Here is a 20,708-nt window from a genome sequence, read left to right as displayed (position 1 = left end):
TTTTTTATTTTTAGATTTTGTCTCTCACAGTTGATGTGTACCAAAAATAAAAATTACAGGCCTCTCCATTCTTTGTAGGTGGGAAAACTTGCAAAATCGGCATTGTATCAAATCCTGATTTTCCCCTCTATATACTGTGTATGTGCCTGTTTTTAAATTAAATAAGCCCTTATATATGTCCTCTAAATTAGGGCTAATTCACACATCGGTTTCTGTTGTCTGAGTGCTATCTGCATTTTCACAGATCGCATTGATTACCTATGATAATATATGGGGCTGTTCACACGTCTTTGGTTTCTTGTGGACCAAGTGATCAGCCTTCCCAAAATTGCTTAGGAATATCCGATCTTGATTTTATTGTTGGATCAAAATCAGCAATTAAGGAATATGGATCTGTGAAAAAATTGGTCAGTACTCAGATGCCATGTGACTACGGTCTGGTTTTCTTGGACTGTTGAATAGGAGAAGGTGGAGAAAGGTTTTTTGTTTTTTTTTTAAATACAAGAAAATTTCTGCAAATGGGACATGTTCTATTAATGATACGGCAGAGAACGTCATCAGCGCCCTGCCCAATTATTAAGGAGTCCTGACTCCTATAATCTGTCTTCGGTGATGGATCACATTATACCTGCTGCCTACAAAAGCCTATGGAAGTGCAGTAGAAGCTAGCGGAAGAGGCATGAGGAACAGAAATTCCAACTCCTCACTAAATTAGGGGTTTTTTTTAGACTCTTTTCACAGTATTCATTGTGAGGGATAAATGTCTTACTTTTATAATATTGGCTGTCATAGTTCCAATTATACCAATTTTGTATAAATGATATTTCTAATTTTAAATAATTGTACAACATTTTATTTTGTTCACATTTGTTAATCTAACTAGGGAACTAGATGAAGGTTTGACTGCTCATATAATACACTGCAATACCGCATGTAGAATTATCCTGTAAGGGCGGTTAGTGTGTAAAGACAGCAGACTCGGAGGACTTAATGTCATGATGATGCCCCCAAGATCATGTTGAAGGGGTGGCAATAGGGAAGAAAAACTTTCTAGTTAACTTAATAGACACCACAAGTGCTAATGACCGTGATATCTATGAATTAGACCAGGAACGGAGATTACTCTCATCCTTTTCCGGTCAGTGGAGCAGGATGTGTTTGTGAATACTTTTGACCTGGCTTCAGAGTTTGGGCTCCCTCTGGTGGTTGCTGCTGGTAATGGAGCTAGTCTGACTGACAGAAATCAATCACCTGAGGAGGATGATTGGAGGTCAGGTGTTACAGACTGGAGAGATTTAAGTGAGCAACCATCCCTCAGTGGTTGCGGGTGATTTGGTTTTCTTCCTGAGCATTTTGGAAGTCTGCTTGCCTCCTGCTTTGTCCTGCATCTTTCAGATAAGTTACTTGTCTGCTTGAATCTTTTTGCATTTAACCCTTTTTTTTTGCTTTCCTCTGATTTCTGCTTTGCTGGTGTGAGTTCAGCCTTGTTCCCTGCTAGGACCTGTGCTGGACTCTCTTCCATATGCCACAGCTCATGTCAGTCTTTTTAGTATTTCTAATCCCCTGTTATATCAGTATCTTTTGTTTTGCGTCCAGTTCACGCCAGAGTTCTGATTTAGTGGGGGAGAGGTCGTGTGGCCTCAGTATTTTTGCATATCAGACGTGTTGTATTTTTTCTTAAGGTTTTTTGTGTGATTGCAGACAGTATCCTTTCCTGTCCTGTTCTATTTAGACAGTTTTTACCCCATCATTTGCTTACTCTATTTTCTGCCTCATCTTGTCTCACTGGCAATATATGTTCGGGGGCTATCTATTCCTTTGGGGTTCTACTCCGGGGCAGTTTAGCTTTCCCTTTTCTCTCTTTAGGCTTAGTTAATTCTTTGGCTGTGCCGAGGCGTCTAGGGCATCGTAGGTACGTCCCACGGCTAATTCTAGTTGTGTTGTCAGTTTAGGGGTCTGCAATCCGCTAACTTACCAACCTCTCTGGTTATCTGGTTGCCTAGTCTATTCCCCTGCTATCCTCCTCGGTTACCTAATCATAACAAGGATGTCATCGTTAGGTTACAGCTAACCCTTTCTATTGATGGTGCACGCTCATGGCTTAGGGAAGGAACAAATTAGAATATCCGTGTCACTGTAAGCCTGCACAACCCCACTAATTACCCTTACATGCTATGTGGTTTATACATAACATTGGGATCAAGGATGGCAAAATGATTGTAGAGGATCAGTGCCAGGAAATCAGCTAGATTTTCAAGAAAGGTATAAAAACAGACAATTTTCCTACCACATATTACGGAGGGGTGATCAATATACAGGGTGGTCCAAAAGTAGGTGGACAGTACGTGTAATAGGGTTATGAAGGGGGGGATTTATCAAACATGGTGTAAAGCGAAACTGACTCAGTTGCCCTCAGATTCCACTTTTCAATCTTCACAGACTCTTTGGAAAATGAAAGGTGGAATCTCATTTGTTGCTAAGGGCAACTGAGTCAGTTTCACAGATCCATTTTTCACAGATAAATCTCCCCCAAATCGGTTTTGTTTTCAGATATTTCAGATAACCCATAAAAGCAAATAATTTAAACACAGATCAAAGAAAATGGATTTTAAAAGTGAATTGGAAATCTCAATATGCTGAAACAGTTAGAGCAAATTTGGTTGAAACATTTGGTACTCAAGCCCCAAAGAGACAAACCATTTACCGCATTCCTGACAAATTTGATGCCACTGGCTCAATCTTTAATGCTCCAAAAACTGGTCGACCCAAAACAGCCTGTACAGAAAATAATAAACAACTTGTTGCTGAAACATTTGTTCAGAGTCCAAAAAAGTCCACCAGAAGAGTTTCTATAGAATTGGGAATTTCACAAGCTTCCATCATGCAATCCTGAAATCTATTGGGTGGAAAGCTTATCTTCCACATCTAATTCATGGTTTATTGGAGGATGATCCAGACAGGCGACTGCAATTTAGTGAGATTATGCTTAACGAAACTGAAGAAAATCCAGTAATTTTAGATAACATTATGTGGAGTGATGAAGCTTCTTTCAAATTATCTGGCCATATTAACAGATATAATTGTACAAGATTATGGCCCGATGCTATCGCATCGGGAGGATGCGATAGCATCACACCTCTTGCCATGTTAACCCTCAACACACACACTCCTCTCACCTTTCACCATCTCCACTCACTCTTTCACTCCACATACGACCCCTTCTCTCACTCCGTCTCTCATACTCACGCCGTCATCGCCGCTGCTCCACGATCCCCGACATGACATCTTCTTCCGCCGGCGCCATCCTGGATCCAGACGTTGTCCACGCCGGCGACATGTTCTTGCGGTGACGCCATCTTGAGTATCGTGAAATCCTGCGAGTCAAGATGGCGTCGCCGGAAGAACATGTCGCCGGCGTGGACGACGTCGGGATCCAAAATGGCGTCGGCGAAATCTCGCGAGTTTTCGCCGACGCCATTTTGGATCCCGACGTCGTCCTCGCCGGCGACATGTTCTTGCGGCGACGCCATCTTGACTATCGCGGGATTTCGCCGATCCAAAATGGCGTCGCCGCAAGAACATGTCTCCGGCGTGGAGGACGTCTGGATCCAGGATGGCGCCGACGGAAGAAGATGTCGGGGATCGTGGATCAGCGGCGATGACGGTGTGAGTATGAGAGACGGAGTGAGAGAAGGGGTCGTATGTGGAGTGAAAGAGTGGACGTGAGTGGAGATGGTGAAAGGTGAGAGGAGTGTGTGTTGAGGAGGAGTGGTGTGTTGAGGGTTACCATGGAAAGAGGTGTGCGGTGACGTCACCGGTTACAACTGGACGGAAGTTGTTACAACCGGAAGCTGCTTAGGGCATTTATTATTATAGATTTACTGGTTTAATGGGGCAGCACGATGGCTCAGTGGTTAGTCCTGAGTTCGAATCCCACCAAGGACAACATCTGCAAGGAGTTTGTATGTTCTCCCCGTGTTGGCGTGGGTTTCCTCCAGGCACTCCGGTTTCCTGCCACATCCCAAAGACATACTGATAGGGAATTTAGATTGTGAGCCCCATCGGGGACAGCGATGATAATGTGTGCAAACTGTAAAGCGCTGCGGAATATGTTAGCGCTATATAAAAATAAAGATTATTTATAATTTATATTGAGAATATGCATTTAACATTAGAGCAACAACTAAATGAGCCTGGTGTCAATGTTTGGGGTGGTATTTCAAGTTTTGGTGTTTTTGGACCTTTTTTTTTTATGGAACAGTCACAGGAGATAAGTATCTCGAAATTCTAATGAATCACATTGTTTCCCAGTTACAGCAACAGCCTAATTCAAATGACCTTTATTTCTAAGATGGGGCCCCTCCACATTATTCAAGAGTAGTCCGCGAGTATCCTGATGAAACATTTCCTAATAAATGGATTGGCCAGCACATTCACCAGACTTGACCCCAATGGATTTTTTCTTTTGGGGCGTACTCAAGGACAAAGTTTATAGTCGAAAACCAAAAAGTGTCAGTGATTTGAAAAATTACATAAGAGATGTAATTCAAGAAATTAATACCCAAAGAGACTTGTGCAAAAATGTTTATGAAGCGTAAGAGGCAGACTGCAAAGCTGTGCAAATTGTGATGGAAAACAGTTTGAGCACCAGCGTTGATAAAATTTAAGGGCTTTTATATTATTGTTCGGAATAAAATGTAATTGTCAATGTTATGCTTGTGTTAGTAAATAAAATTTTATATATACCGTATATACTCGTGTATAAGCCGAGATTTTCAGCCCATTTTTTGGGCTGGAAGTCCCCCCCCCACTTATACGCGAGTCATATACGGGTGTCGGCGGGGGAGCGGGGGGTGTCAGAGACCATACCCCCCCTCCTGGCACAGTCTCTGCAGCCCCCCTGCTTCCCCCATGACCTCAGTATCCCAGTAGTTCCTGCATTCAGCGGTCACGTGGTATCGCTCATTAAACTCATGAATATGTGCATATTTAATGAGCGGCTGCGGTACCACGTGACCGCTGAATGCAGGAACAGCCTGGGACGGCGACATCATGCTGGAAGCAGGGGCTGAAGAGACCGGGTGCCAGGAGGGGGGTGGTGATTATGACAGGGGAGCAGAGCAATACTTACCACTCCCCGTTCCATCGCTGTCTCCGGGTCCTCTGGCTGTGACAATTAGCGGAGGGCACGATGACGAAGTCAGTGCGCGCCCTCTGTTAACGTCACTGCACAGGACCCGGGAAACAGCGATGGAACCGGGAACGGTAAATATAGCCAGTGCCGGGGGCCTGAGCCAGCGGCTACACCGGCACCTGGCCCCCAGCAACAGAGAGATGAGTATGTCTTTTTTTTTTTTTTATAGCAGCAGCAGCATATGGGGGGTATTTATGTATGGAGCATCTATTTGGGCCACCATTAACCCTTGTGCAGCATATGGGGGGTATTTATGTATGGAGGATCTACTTGGGCCACCATTAACCCTTGTGCAGCATATGGGGGGTATTTATGTATGGAGCTTCTACTTGGGCCACCATTAACCCTTGTGCAGCATATGGGGGGTATTTTATGTATGGAGCATCTACTTGGGCCACCATTAACCCTTGTGCAGCATATGGGGGGTATTTATGTATGGAGCTTCTACTTGGGCCACCATTAACCCTTGTGCAGCATATGGGGGTTATTTATGTATGGAGCTTCTACTTGGGCCACCATTAACCCTTGTGCAGCATATGGGGGGTATTTTATGTATGGAGCTTCTACTTGGGCCACCATTAACCCTTGTGCAGCATATGGGTGGTATTTATGCATGGAGCATCTACTTGGGCCACCATTAACCCTTGTGCAGCATATGGGGGGTATTTATGCATGGAGCATCTACTTGGGCCACCATTAACCCTTGTGCAGCATATGGGGGGCATTTATGTATGGAGCATCTACTTGGAACACCATTAACCCTTGTGCAGCAATATATGGGGGGCATTTATGTATGGAGCTTCTACTTGGGCCACCATTAACCCTTGTGCAGCATATGGGGGGTATTTTATGTATGGAGCTTCTACTTGGGCCACCATTAACCCTTGTGCAGCATATGGGGGGTATTTATGCATGGAGCATCTACTTGGGCCACCATTAACCCTTGTGCAGCATATGGGGGGTATTTATGCATGGAGCATCTACTTGGGCCACCATTAACCCTTGTGCAGCATATGGGGGGTATTTATGTATGGAGCATCTACTTGGAACACCATTAACCCATGTGCAGCAATATATGGGGGGCATTTATGTATGGAGCTTCTACTGGGGCCACCATGAACCCTTGTGCAGCATATGGGGGTATTTATGTATGGAGCATCTACTTGGGACACCATTAACCCTTGTGCAGAAATATATGGGGGTATTTATGCTTGGAGCATCTTTTTGGGTCACCATTATCCCTTTTGCAGCTTTTTATGGGGGTATTTATCTATGGAGCATCTTTTTGGACCACCATTAACCCTTGTGCAGCACCACCCTCGGCTTATACATGAGTCAATAAGTTTTCACAGTTTTTTGTGGCAAAATTAGGGGGGTCGGCTTATACACGAGTATATACAGTAAATCAAAATAAATGTTATTATTTTCTGTCCACCTACTTTTGGACCACCCTGTATATACGACCTCTACAGTATCCAAAGAGAGCTGTGCTACTGCCATGTTGTGTCCACACTTAACCGACCCAGCAGTTTCTACAAGGAAAAGTCCAAACAATACCATGAAAAAAAAAATGAAAAAAAAAACCCATTGCAATACATAATAGTGCGTAATGTGTTCTGAACAGTCCTCCACGGCAACAAGGTGGTTAAAGCTGACTGTGTAAAATACACACGCTGGGAAGCTATTTAACCCCTTCACTACCAAGGGTGGTTTGCACGTTAACTACCGGGCCAATTTTTACAATTCTGACCACTGTACCTTTATGAGGTCATAACTCTGGAACGCTTCTATGGATCCCGGTTATTCTGACATTGTTTTCTCGTGACATATTGTACTTCATGTTAGTGGTAAAATTGCATTCAAATAACTTGCGGTTATTTGTGAAAAAAACGGAAATTTGGCGAAAATTTTGAAAATTTCGCAATTTTCCAAATTTGAATTTTTATGCCCTTAAATCACAGCGATACGGCACACAAAAAACTTAATACATAACATTTCCCACATGTTTACTTTACATCAGCACAGTTTTGGAACCAAAATTTTTTTTTGTTAGGAAGTTATAAGGGTTAAAAATTGACCAGCGATTTCTCATTTTTGCAACACCATTTTATTTTTAGGGACCACTTCACATTTGAAGCCACTTTGAGGGGTCTATATGATAGAAAATACCCAAAAGTGACACCATTCTAAAAACTGCACCCCTTAAGGTGCTTAAAACCACATTCAAGAAGTTTATTAACCCTTTAGGTGCGTCACAGGAATTTTTTGAATATTAAAAAAAAAATGAACATTTAACTTTTTTTCACAAAAAAAATACTTCAGGTTCAATTTTCTTTATTTTACCAAGGGTAACAGGAGAAATTGGACTGCAAGACTTATTGTGCAATTTGTCCTGAGTACGCTGATACCTGATATGTGGGGGGGAACCACTGTTTCGGCGCATGGCAGAGCTCAGAATGGAAGGAGCGCCGTTTGACTTTTTCAATGCAAAATTGGCTGGAATTCAGATCGGACGCCATGTCACGTTTGGCGAGCCCCTGATGTACCTAAACAGTGGAAACCCCCCCAAGTGACCCCATTTTGGAAACTAGACCCCCCAAGGAACTTATCTAGATATGTGGTGAGAACTTTGAACCCACAAGGGCTTCACAGAAGTTTATAACGTACAGCGGTACAATTAAAAAATCATATTTTTTCCACAAAAATGATCTTTTCACCCCCAATTTTTAATTTTCCAAGGGTAACAGGACCCTAAAAGTTATTGTGCAATTTGTCCTGAGTACGCTGATACCCCATATGTGGGTGTAAATGACTATTTGGGCGCATAGCAGAGCTCGGAAGGGAAGCAGCGCCATTTGACGTTTTTGGCTAGAATTGAGATCGGACACCATGTCGCGATTGGAAAACCCCTGATGTACCAAAACAGTGGAAACCCCCCAACAAATGACACCATTTTGGAATCTAGACCCCCAAGGAACTTATCTAGATGTGTGGTGAGAACTTTGAACCCCCAAGGGCTTCACAGAAGTTTATAACGTACAGCAGTACAATTAAAAAATCATATTTTTTCCACAAAAATGATCTTTTCACCCTCAATTCTTATTTTTCCAAAAGTAACAGGACCCTAAAAGATATTGTGCAATTTATCCTGAGTACGCTGATACACCACATGTGGGGGTAAACCACTATTTGGGCGTATGGCAGAGCTCGGAAGGGAAGCAGCGCCATTTGACTTTTTGGCTGGAATTGAGATCGGACACCATGTCGCGTTAGGAAAGCCCCTGATGTACCAAAACAGTAGAAACCCCCCACAAATGACACCATTTTGGAAACTAGACCCCCCAAGGAACTTATCTAGATGTGTGGTGAGCACTTTGAACCCCCCAGTGCTTCACTGAAGTTTATAACGTCCGGGCGTGAAAATAAAAAAATCGTATTTTTTCCACAAACATGATCTTTTAGTCCCCATTTTTTTATTTTCCCAAGGGTAACAGGAGAAATTGGACCCCAAAAGTTGTTGTCCAATTTGTCCTGAGTACGCTGATACCTCATATGTGGGAGAAAACTACTGTATGGGCACACGTCGGGGCTCGGAAGGGAAGTAGTGACGTTTTGGAATGCAGACTTTGATGGAATGGTCTGCGGGTGTCATGTTGCGTTTGGAGAGCCCCTGATGTACCTAAACAGTGGAAACCCCCCACAAGTGACCCCATTTTGGAAACTAGACCCCCTAATGAACTTATCTAGATGTGTGGTGAGCACTTTGAACCCCCCAGTGCTTCATAGAAGTTTATAACGACCGGGCGTGAAAATAAAAATATCGTATTTTTTCAACAAACATCATCTTTTAGTCCCCATTTTTTTTATTTTCCCAAGGGTAACAGGAGAAATTGGACCCCAAAAGTTGTTGTCCAATTTGTCCTGAGTACGCTGATACCTCATATGTGGGAGAAAACTACTGTATGGGCACACGTCGGGGCTCGGAAGGGAAGTAGTGACGTTTTGGAATGCAGACTTTGATGGATTGGTATGCGGGTGTCATATGCGTTTGGAGAGCCCCTAATGTACCTAAACTATTGAAACTCCCCACAAGTGACCCCATTTTGGAAACTAGACCCCCCACAGAGCTTATCTAGATGTGTGGAGAGCACTTTGAACCCCCAAGTGCTTCACAGAAGTTTATAACGCCTGGGCGTGAAAATAAAAAAAACATTTTTTTCCGCAAAATTATATTTTTGCCCCCAATTTTTTATTTTCCTAAGGGTAACAGGAGAAATTGGACCCCAAAAGTTGTTTTGTAATTTGTCCTGAGTAGGCTGATACCCTACATGTGGGGGTAAAACACTGTTTGGGCACATGGCAGAGCTTGGAAGGGAAGGAGCACCATTTGACTTTTTCAACGCAGAATTGGCTGGAATTGAGATCAGACGCCATGTTGCCTTTGGAGAGCACCTGATGTGCCCAAACAGTGGAAACCCCCAATTATAACTCCAACCCGAACCTCAACACACCCCTAACCCTAATCTGAGCCCTAGCCCTAACCCTAGCCCTAACCCTAGCCCTAACCCTAGCCCTAACCCTAGCCCTAACCCTAGCCCTACCCTAACCCTAACCCTAGCGGGAAAATGGAAATAAATACATTTTCTTTTAGTTTTATTATTTTTCCCTAACTAAGGGGGTGATAACGGGGGGTTTGATTTACGATTTATGGCGGTTTTTATGTTTGGCGGCTGTCGCACGCTAAAAGACGCTTTTTATTGTAAAAATAGTTTTTGCATCACCACATATTGTGAGCTATAATTTTTCCGTATTTTGACCCACCGAGTCATGTGAGGTCTTATTTTTTGCGGGACGAGTTGACGTTTTTATTGGTACCATTTTCGGGCATGTGACATTTTTTGATCGCTTTTTATTCCAATTTTTGGGACGCAGAATGAACAAAAACCAGCGTTTCATGAATTTCTTTTGGGGGGGTGCGTTTACACTGTTCCGCGTGCGGTAAAATTGATAAAGCGGTTTTATTCTTCGGGTCAGTACGGTTACAGCGATACCTCATTTAGGTCTTTTTTTATGTTTTGTCGGTTTTTTGCAATGAAAACTATTTTATATAAAAAATAATTATTTTTGTATCGCTTTATTCTGCGAGCTATAACTTTTTTATTTTTTTGCGGATGATGCTGTATGGTGGATCGTTTTTTGCGGGACAAGATGACGTTTTCAGCGGTACCATGCATATTTATATGCGTCTTTTTGATCGCGCGTTATTGCACTTTTTGTTCGGTGGTATGATAATAAATCATTATTTTTTGCTTCGTTTTTTATTTTTATTTTTTAAGGGGTTCGCTAAAGGGGTTAACTAATGAGACAGTTTTATAGGGCAGGTCATTACGGACGCGGCGATACCAAATATGTGTACTTTTATTGTTTTTGTTTTTTTTTATTTTGAAAAAATGGATTTATTGGGGAATATTTTTTTTTTTTTTACTGATTTATTTAGCGATTTTTTTTTAATTATTTTTAACACTTTTTTTTTTTTTTTTTTTTTACTTTATTACCTTGTCCCAGGTGGGACATCACTGTCCTGTGACAGATCGCTGATCTGTCACATCACAGATCACTGTGACAGATCAGCGATCTGTCACAGGCACTGCTGCAGACTTCCTCATGCCTGCGCTTTGCAGGCAGTGAGGAAGTCAGCTCCCTGCAGGCCCCCGTCGCCATCTTGGATCCGGGGGCCTGTAGGGAAAGAGACCCCCGCAGCAGCGCTGCACATTGCGCTGCGGTGGGGGGCTCAGGGAAGCACGGAGGGAGCCCCCTCCCTGCCGATGCTTCCCTTTAACCCCCGGTACACCGCGATCGCGTTTGATCGCGGTGTGCAAGGGGTTAACGTGTCGGGGGCGGTCCGTGACCGCCCCTGACACATTGTGCCGGGTGTCAGCTATGATAATTAGCTGACACTCGGCCGCGATCAGCGGCGCTCACCACGTGGGCGCCGCTGATCGCGATGACGTAATATTCCGTCCATGGTAATTAGGTCCATGGTCACATGGACGGAATATTACGTCAATTGTAGGTAAGGGGTTAAAGGTAAGTGTGCTGTTGTGTAAGCGATATACGGCGCACAGCAAAGTCATCTCACTGCCTTCAGAAGAAAAGCTGCACATGGGCAAGCAGCTGAGCAGTCAGGTAAATGTCCCATAATACACGCTAGGCACGACATCCCAACATCATTGGCAATGGCTGCGCACGAAGGCTCAAAGAAAGCCATGAAAATGGAATCCAATCTGAAGGCACTGCATTTTAGCATATGAGCACATTTTAGACTGATATATAGATTTTTGAGACAAGACTAAGTATAACCTGGGTTTCAGAAATTTAAAGCTCTGCTCTTTCTTTAGGGTCCAGTGGGCGGTCCTATCAGTGACTGACAACTTCCCTTGTATACAGTAAATGTGCATACACAGACAGCTGTCAGTCACTGATAGGACCACCCACTGGACCCTAAAGAAAGAGCAGAGCTTTAAATGTCTGAAACCCAGGTTATACTGAATCTTCTCACAAATCTACCATATTTTTCAGACTATAAGACACACTTTTTCCCCAAAAAATTTTGGAGGAAAATGGGGATGCGTCTTATAGTCTGGATGTACTTACCAGGAGTATCATCCCAGGCTGATGCACGGCAGTTTCACAGATGCTCGGTGGTTTGGGGGCTCCAGGCTTTCACAAAATGTCAGCGGAGCCCCCACACCACCGAGCATCTGCAAAACTGCCGTGCATCAGCCAGGGATGGATGTGTGGGGGTTTTCACAAAATGGCGGAGTCCCCGCACCACCGAACCTGCCGCACCAGCCTGGGACGAGTCAGGTCATCACCAGACCACTGAACACCCCCTATGACCCCGCTCCACCAGAGCTCCCGATCACACCCTACCCCCCTGGTAAGCTGAATAAGTCGGACTGTAAAGGCCCCGTCACACACAGCGATATCGCTGATTTTGTGACGCCAATCTCGACAGCGACATCGCTGTGTGTGACGGGGATCAGCGACCGGCCCCCCCCTGCCGGGTATCGCTGATCACGCTCCATTGGCCTGGGCCGTTTTTTTATCGTTGGTCTCCCGCTGGCCAGCACGCATCGCTGCGTGTGGCAGCGAGAGACCAGCGATGCTGGTTTCCAATGTAAACAGTGGGTATCTAAGAGCCGCGCGGCCCTTAGAAACCCAATGTTTACCTTGGAAACCAGCGTGCACGCTGGTCCTGATCGCTGGAGGGGCTGTCTATGTGACAGCTCACCAGTGATCAGCCTAACGATGTCCCAGCGATCCCATCCATGTCGGATCGTTGGTGGGATCGCTGGGACATCGTTATGTGTAACGGGGCCTTAAGACGGACCTTCAATTGACACATTAATACTTTTTCCCTATTTTTCTTCTGAAAATTATGGTCTGGTGCGTCTTATAGTCCGAAAAATACGGTATATATCAGTCTAATCAGCTACTCCTGCTCTATAACATGGTGCTTGCAGATTGGATTGCATTCTCATGGTGACAGGTTCTCATTAGGCAATGTTCCCATGATGAGCTTTGGATGTTGCAGATTTCCTGTAAATTGGATAACTTAAATTTTTTTTGTTTTCATTTATTATCACATTTTTGACACTGCGCTTTTTGTATCTTGTTGCTATGTCATATTATAAATAAAGCTGCTTTGTTTTTGAAACTTCCTGGTATTTGGCTTTCACAAAACTTTATTGGTATAGGCATGTGCAGAAACGCACTGAAGACGCATGTGTGTTTTTTACCTGCTGATTTTCTGCATCTAATGCAAGTCTATGTGGAAAATCCGCACATAAAATTCAGCGTATCCACAAGAGAGATGGACATGTTGTGGATTTCAAAAATGTGACGCAGGCGAGTTGACGGCGAGTAAAAAAAAAAAACCACAGTGGGCATGAGATTTCTATAAATCCCATCCAATTTGCTGGATTCCCATCCGCAGAGATAAAAACTCACCAAAAATGGTTTTGCTTTTTCCTCAGCACGTCGGACTGCGACCGGAAAATTATCTGTCAGTCTTCAAATAATGTCCCAAAACTGTCAGAAATCTATGCACTGCACTTACCTGGCGTAACAGCTTTAGATCATACATGACAAAGGCGATGTAGAACAGCGAAGCAAAACAATTTACAATGTTGAACTGCGGAACACAAAAAAACAACAATTAGAGATAAATTGTATATGAAATAGTCGAGTAGAGCGGCTCATCAGGGTGTAAGACATGTAACAGATTCATCGCTGCTCAAAAACATTTTCTGCTCTGGCGTTTCATGAAAGGTGGGACCCCATCTATCACTATCCATGGGATCTGATCGGGCTTTTGGACTGGACAGAACATTTTTGAAACATGGATTTTTGTGATAACTCACCGTAAAATCCTTTTCTCCGAGACGCTCATTGGGGGACACAGATACTGCGGGTGTATGCTTCTGCCGCTAGGAGGCTGACACTAAGTGAAAAAAAAGAGGTTAGCTCCTTCTCCGTCGTATACACCCTCGCCCGTATTGCGGGCGGAAATCAGTTTGGTGCCAAAGCAGTAGGAGGACAACAAAATCATCCTTAATACAGGTACAACATGTTCAGAAAAGGACCACCCTTATATTACATAAATAGATGCGTATTAACTAAACAAAAACAGAGCCAACTGGCTAAAAGGGTGGGTGCTGTGTCCCCCAATGAGCGTCTCGGAGAAAAGGATTTTACAGTGAGTCATCACAAAAATCCATGTTTCTCCTTCGTCTCATTGGGGGACACAGATACTGTGGGATGTCCTAAAGCAGTCCCTGGGTGGGAGATTGACTCACCGATCCAAGCTACATGCACCTCTTGCTTAAAAGGTGCGCCACCGCTGCTTGGAGAATCCTTCTACCCAGGCTCGCATCCGCCGAGGCCTGAGCATGGATATTATAATGTTTGGCAAATGTGTGCAGGCTGGACCAGAGTGCTGCCCTGCAAACCTGCTCCGTCGAAGCCTGGTGCCGAAGCGCCCAAAAGGCGCCCACTGCCCAGGTAGAGTGCGCTCTGATCCCTGCTGGAATCGGCGTGCCTCTAATGTGGTAGGACTCCTGAATAGTCAAACGAATCCATCTGGCATGGTCGATTTTGAGGCAGCGAGTCCCTTTCTGCGCCCTTCTGGGAGCACGAACAGCATGTCCGTCTGACGAAAGGGTGCCGTCCGCGACACGTACCTCCGGAGGGCTCTTACCATGTCTAACGTGTGAAGAGCCTTTTCCACACGGTGCACAGGTGCTGGACAAAATGAAGGCAAAACAACATCTTCATTAATGTGAAAAGAGGACACGACTTTCGGCAGAAAAGGAGGGGCTGGTCTGAGGACAACCTTATCCTTATGGAAAGTGAGGAACGGAGCTCAGCAGGATAGGGCTGCCAGCTCTGAAGCCCGCCTGATGGAAGTGATGGCCACTAGGAACACCACTTTCCAGGAAAGGTACCTCAAAGAGATATCCTGAAGCGGTTCAAATGGAGCTTCCTGCAGAACAATTAGGACCATGTTAAGGTCCCAGGCATCCATAGGCACCTTATAGGGAGGTACCAAGTAGGAGACTCCCTGAATGAAAAGTCTTCACCTGCAAATTGGTAGCAATTCTGCGCTGGAACAGGACGGATAAGGCCGATATTTGTCTCAACTTGGGGCAAAGCCCGAGTTTAATGCTCCACCGACTGAGCTATCTGGGCTCTCTAAGCCCCACTGGAGAAAAACCAAGATGTTGGGGATCGAGAATCTCAGCGGAGAAACACCGCGGCCTCGACACCAAGCAAAGAACACCTTCCAGGTGTGGTGGTAAATTTGTGCTGAAACAGGCTTCCGGGAGCTAATCATTGTAGCAACCACCTCGCTCCCGAACCCTGCCTGGGTTAGAATCCAAGATTCAACGGCCATGCCATCAAGCACAGGGTCCCTGAGTTCGGGTGGCAAATCAGCCCTTGAGACAGTAGATCTGGGCGCTCTGGCAGGCGCCAAGGAACGTCGGCGAGCAGCTGCATTAGAACTGCATCCCACGCTCGACGGGGGCCAGTCTGGGACTAGCAGAATCGCCGGCACCCCTTCCATATTGATCTTTATGATGACTCTCGGAAGTAGTGGCAGTGGGGGAAATAGATATGGGAGGCGAAACTGGTTCCATGGTAGAACCAACGCGTCCACCGCGAATGCCTGCGGGTCCCTGGCCTGAGCGACATATGTGGGCACCTTGGCATTCACTCTGGAAGACAGGTCCACATCCGGAGCTCCCCACAGTTGACAAATCTGCTGAAAAACTTCAGGCTGTAGAGATCACTCTACGGATGCAAGACCCTGCCGGCTGAGAAAGTCTGCCGCCCAATTTTCCACGCCCCGGAATGTGGACAGCCGAAATCACCAAGTGGTTTGCTTCGGCCCACTGAAAAATGAGCCCCACCTCACGCATAGTTGCCCCCTTGATGAATTATGTAAGCCACTGCCGTGGCGTGGTCCGATTAAATCCGGACGGGGCGGCCTGCTAGACTGTGATGAAACTTCTGCAGAGCCAGCCGAATTGCTCGTATCTCCAATAAGTTAATCGGGAGGAGTGCCTCCTGTGCCGACCACCGTTCCTGGGTTGTGTGGTGGCGAAACACTGCTCCCCCATCGAGGAGACTGGCGTCGGTTGTCAATACCAGCCAATGATCTGGGGGGAAAGGTTTCCCCTGGGCCAGAGAGGAACTGGTTATCCACCATCCGAGCGACTGCCTGACTTGAGAGAACAGTCAGCACCGCCAAATCGAGCGTGGAAGGATTCTTGTCCCAGGCTGACAAGAGGGCGTGCTGCAGGGGGCGAAGGAACTGGGCGACAGGTATCACTTCCATTGCTGCCACCATTTTCCCTAGAATCCTCATCCCGGATCGGATGGTATGAGGGACTGGTTGGCGAAGTGTCCGGACTCCCTGCCGGAGAGCTAGCGCCTTTTCCTGAGGGAGAATTACCAACTCTCGGCAAGTGTCGAAGATCATTCCTAGGAAGAAGATCCTCTGAGCTGGCACAAGGGATGACTTCTTTGCATTGCCAACCATCCTAAGCGGGCAAGAGTATCTAGCGTGATGTTGACGTTTTCCTCTAATGCTCGTATTGACGGGCCCTTGACCAAGGGGTTGTCCAGATTAAGGCAAGACGACTATGCCTCGAGAATGTAGTGTGGCCATGACAACTGCCATAACCCTTGTGAACACTCTGGGAGCCGTGGCTAGCCCGAAGGGTAGCGCTACGAACTGAAAATGTTGATCGCCGATGGTGAAGCGTAGAAACCTCTGATGAGGAGGAAAAATGGGAATATGCAGATAAGCGTCCTGGATGTCTGTTGAGGCCAAGTATTTTCACTGCTTCATGGCCGATATGACTGAAAGGAGAGACTCCATCCGGAAATGTCTGATCCTGATGAATTTGTTCAGAAGCTTCAGGTCCAAAAACAGGCCTGACAGACCCGTCCTTTTTGGGAACCGCAAAAAAGGTTGGAATAGACCCCTGAGCTCTTTCGTGTTCCGGCACTGGAACAATGACTCCGTTGTGCTGTGGCGATTTAATGGCTCTCAATAGAGCCCTTGCCTGGGTATCCACCCTGGGAAGCCGGGAAAGAAAAAAACGTCTTGGAGGATATCTGACAAATTCTATTTTGTAACCTGAGGCCACCAATTCCTTTCTCCATGCGTCGTGAGCGACATTGACCCAGACGTGGTGAAACCAGAGTAGGCGGCCGCCCACCTTGCTGGTGTCGTCTGGTAAAGGCCTCGAGCCATTTGGCCGACGATCTTTGGGATCTGGATCCCCTCGATCTTGGGCTGCTGAGTATGCATTCTCCCCAATGAGTTGGCTCTATATAAGACCTGCCGCTGCCTATCCTGGTTGGGGCGGCCTGAGGCGGCGGAATTGGCCGCTGTAGTCCACCCGGGGTTGCGAAAAAACGTTTTGACCTTTTGTTGAGGGAGAAACCCGCTCTTTCCTCCTGTGGAGTAGGAGATAAGTTGATCCAACTTCTCCCCAAATAGGTGGCCGCACTGATAAGGCAGGGAAGTCAAGGACTTCTTAGAAGTAGAATCGGCTCGCCATGTCCTTAACCATAGGGCTCTTCTGATAGAAATTGCATTAGCAGCAGCAAGTGCCGAGCAATTGTCCTCATCCAAAGACGCATTGATTACATAGTCTCCGGCCATGGCCATCTGACCTGCGACCTCCGAAATCTCTGTAGGTAGATTCTGCTCCTGCGTGACCTTGTTTAATGTTTCTGACATTGATATCATAGCCTTGGCTACTCAAGTTGCTGCGAATGAAGGAGCGAGCGCTGACCCTGACGCCTCATATACTGAGTGAGCTAAGCTCTCCATAAGGCGATCCGTGGGATCCTTAATTGAGGAAACACTAGGGTCGGATAGCAGGGTCTTAGTGGCTAGGCGCGAAACCGGAGGATCCACCACCGGGGATTCCATCCATTTTTTTACAGAGGTCCGGAGCAAACGGATACCTTGTTTCGAGTGCCTTTTGACCCAAGAATCGCCTGTCTGGACGTTCTCTGTGCCGCTGCACTATGTCCTCAAACTCCGGGTGAGAGGAAAAAATTCTGTGCGGGCGCCTCACTTGTTTAAATGCAACTTCATGCCCCGTAGCCGCTGCGGGATCATCCTCAATCCGCAAGGTCTGATTGATGGCTTCTATGAGGCTGTCCACTGTTTCATGTGACGCTGGACTATCCAGGTCAAGGGGCTCTTCTGAGTCGAATTCTGAGGTCTGCTCATTATCAACCACTGGTGACGGGAAGCGAGAAGCAGAACTTACGGATGCCAAGGCACCGGATGGACTGGGCGACACCGTGTAGATTCGTTTCCCTCAGGTCATCCTGGAGTGAGAGGGGCCCCTGCAGGCGAGAGGCTCTTGTGAGGTGGAGGTCCCCGCTAAGGCCGGCGAGCCACTGTCCCTGCCCCCATATGAGGCCTGAAGGGACTCAATTGCATGTCCTGTGACAGTGATAGGACCCACTCTGGGGGGCTTGGCACCTTGGTCACGGTCGCAGAGGAGGACGGTCACTGAGGTCTGTTAGGCATCGGGCTCCGGGCGCTGCACAGCGGGAATCCCGAGCCTTGTCCTCTGCGGTCTGTCCACACCAGCATTGGTGTTCGGTCGGTCGCAGGGGAGGGCTCCTGGGCGCGTTTGGAGTCGCCGGCTTTGCATAATCGCTTGCTCTGCGCCCGCGGAAACGCAGCCCGACAAGAGATGCATGCTGCTTCTTCGGACATGCTGTATCTGTCCCCAGTCCTGTGCCCCCCCATTCCTGGACGCCTCCGCACAAAAATCGAGCACCACCAGCTGTGGGGCGGACCGCTAGCATATAATCCGGTCCAGGGGCGGTATTTTCGGGTCTGCGGCCTAGCCGCGCTCCGAAGCCGGGGACTAAATTTATCTCCTGCCGCCCAGGCCTGGGGGCAGGCCGCCGGAAGTGACGTGCGGGTCGGAGATGGAACTTCCGGTCGCAGCCTAGCTTCGGCTAAAGCCGCGGCCTCAATTTATCCCCTGCCTGCGACGGGGCGGGGGGGGGGGGGTAGTACGGGGTGGGCGACACCATGGCGCCACAAAAAAAATGGCGCTACTTACTGGTGCGGGCTTCTCCGCTTTGTAGCCGCAGGAGCCCTCTCCCAGGCCCTCTCCTCAATGACAATCCTCTTAAGCTTCCCAGCTCAGGTATGTGAGGGGGCCTTGACAAAATAGGACGGTGCAGGCACCCTAGCTCCATCTAACCCCTTCAGGGGGTGAGGAGAGGGACCATCCACCGCCTTGCAGCACCGCAGTCTAAGCATTGGTGGAGCAGTGGGGGCCGCACGGACTAGTCTTGTGCCACTGCATAACCCATGGTTTCAATACCTAGGGGTGGTCAGGGCTAAGTCGGCATTGTGTCCCATGTCGCGGGAGAGGATACGTGGAGGGACACTCGCACGTGCTCGCCCGTTGATGGTTTGGGGAAATCGGACCCTTTCAATAGGATCCGTTGCCCCATCTCATCTTCATAGATGGTAAAAATAAAATAAAAAAGGGTCTGGGGAAAACGGCCCAGATATGTCCCACAGTGCGGGAGAGGATACGTGGAGATGATACTCAACACGTGCTTGCCCGTTGATGGTTTGGGGAGATCGGACCCTTTCAATAGGGTCCGTCGCCCCTGTCTCATCTTCATGGGAAAAAAAAGAAAAAGTCTGGAGCAAAACCAGACGTGTGTGCCTCCATGGACACTAAGCAAAAAACTGAGTTCCTCCCGCAATAGGGGCGAGGGTGTATACGACGGAGGAGGAGCTAACCTCTTTTTTTTACTTAGTGTCAGCCTCCTAGCGGCAGAAGCATACACCCACAGTATCTGCGTCCCCCAATGAGATGAAGGAGAAAATCCTTTGAGGGGGAAGTTTATCAATATTGTCAAATATGACTGAGGAGTTTGTGAGAATTTCAGTATATCTTCTACATTTAATGGCAAAATTGACCACAATTTTGTTGTAATGCCTTATTGTGCAGTACCCTTACCTTATTGTAGAGTATATATTAACGAGTCGGCTAAACCTGTAAACATCTCAGTTACCAAAAAATTAAGATAAAAGGGATTTTGTCATAGCGACAGTTTCAAGAAAGCGTTATTTCAATCTCACTTTGAAAATGTTTGCACAACCTTGTGAATTTTGCCAGTTTCAGCCAGCTCTGCTGAAATTAGAAGAGCCGGGACAGGACGAGGGTGAAACGGGGTGTGGCGACAACTGGCTGTGTATTTCAGGACACGTTGTGGTGTACATTATGGCAGAAACCTTACTCCAGTTGCACCCCGGAGTAAAATTTCTGGTGATGCACTCCGAAGCGCACGCCACTTTTAAGAGGCACCTGATTCATTCAGGTGTGTGACTCCACCCGCCCCGTCATCACGACTTGTGTGAACAATGCTCTACATGAAGGCAGAATATTAGAATATTCCAACTGAAGAGCAATCTGTCCTACTAGCAACCAAGACAACACCAAAAATAAGTAATGGGGTCTGACTACTAGGAGCACTAAAAAAATATACCAGATACACAAATATACCAAGCTGATAAGTATAATGAGAGTGCATCTCTGTCTCTGCTCCTCTGGATGTTGGCTGGCTGACAGGCGATGAGCACCCACGTGTATACGTCGAGCATGCACGTACAGGCTGCAGCCTGCAGATGGTGGCAGGTTGTGCGTTTACTAGACGATGTGATAAATTGTGCTCAGTGTATTGATTCAGTGCACCTAGTAGCCAAAAGGCACATTTTTGGGGTCATTTTGACTGCCAGGCCTAAGGTGCTGTAGCTGTAACAAGACCTATGTCCAGATTATTAAGATGACAGATTTCTTTAGTGACAATGATCTATTTCCCAAAAGAAAAGATATGAAGAAACCATTTTCCTTCTCACCCCAACCCCACAGAAACTGAAGAA

General features: G+C 46.7%; 1 protein-coding gene across 4 annotated transcripts in view; it reads right to left on the bottom strand.

Moving 5' to 3' along the window:
• Positions 1 to 20,708, bottom strand: part of ANO10 (anoctamin 10) — a 375,037-nt gene that overhangs the window by 276,433 nt on the left and 77,896 nt on the right. For all 4 annotated transcript variants that reach the window (XM_073569028.1, XM_073569012.1, XM_073569036.1 and 1 more), the window contains exon 8: positions 13,317 to 13,391. In XM_073569028.1, coding sequence (XP_073425129.1) covers positions 13,317 to 13,391 — 75 coding nt within the window. The remainder of the gene's footprint in view (positions 1 to 13,316; positions 13,392 to 20,708) is intronic.

The sequence above is a fragment of the Dendrobates tinctorius genome, unplaced genomic scaffold, assembly GCF_039654945.1.
Source record: "Dendrobates tinctorius isolate UK_male_01 unplaced genomic scaffold, ASM3965494v1 ptg000005l, whole genome shotgun sequence".
NCBI classification, from domain to species: Eukaryota; Metazoa; Chordata; class Amphibia; order Anura; family Dendrobatidae; genus Dendrobates; species Dendrobates tinctorius.
Note: the sequence above shows the minus strand (reverse complement) of the source record. Positions and strands in the feature narration are given on the sequence as shown.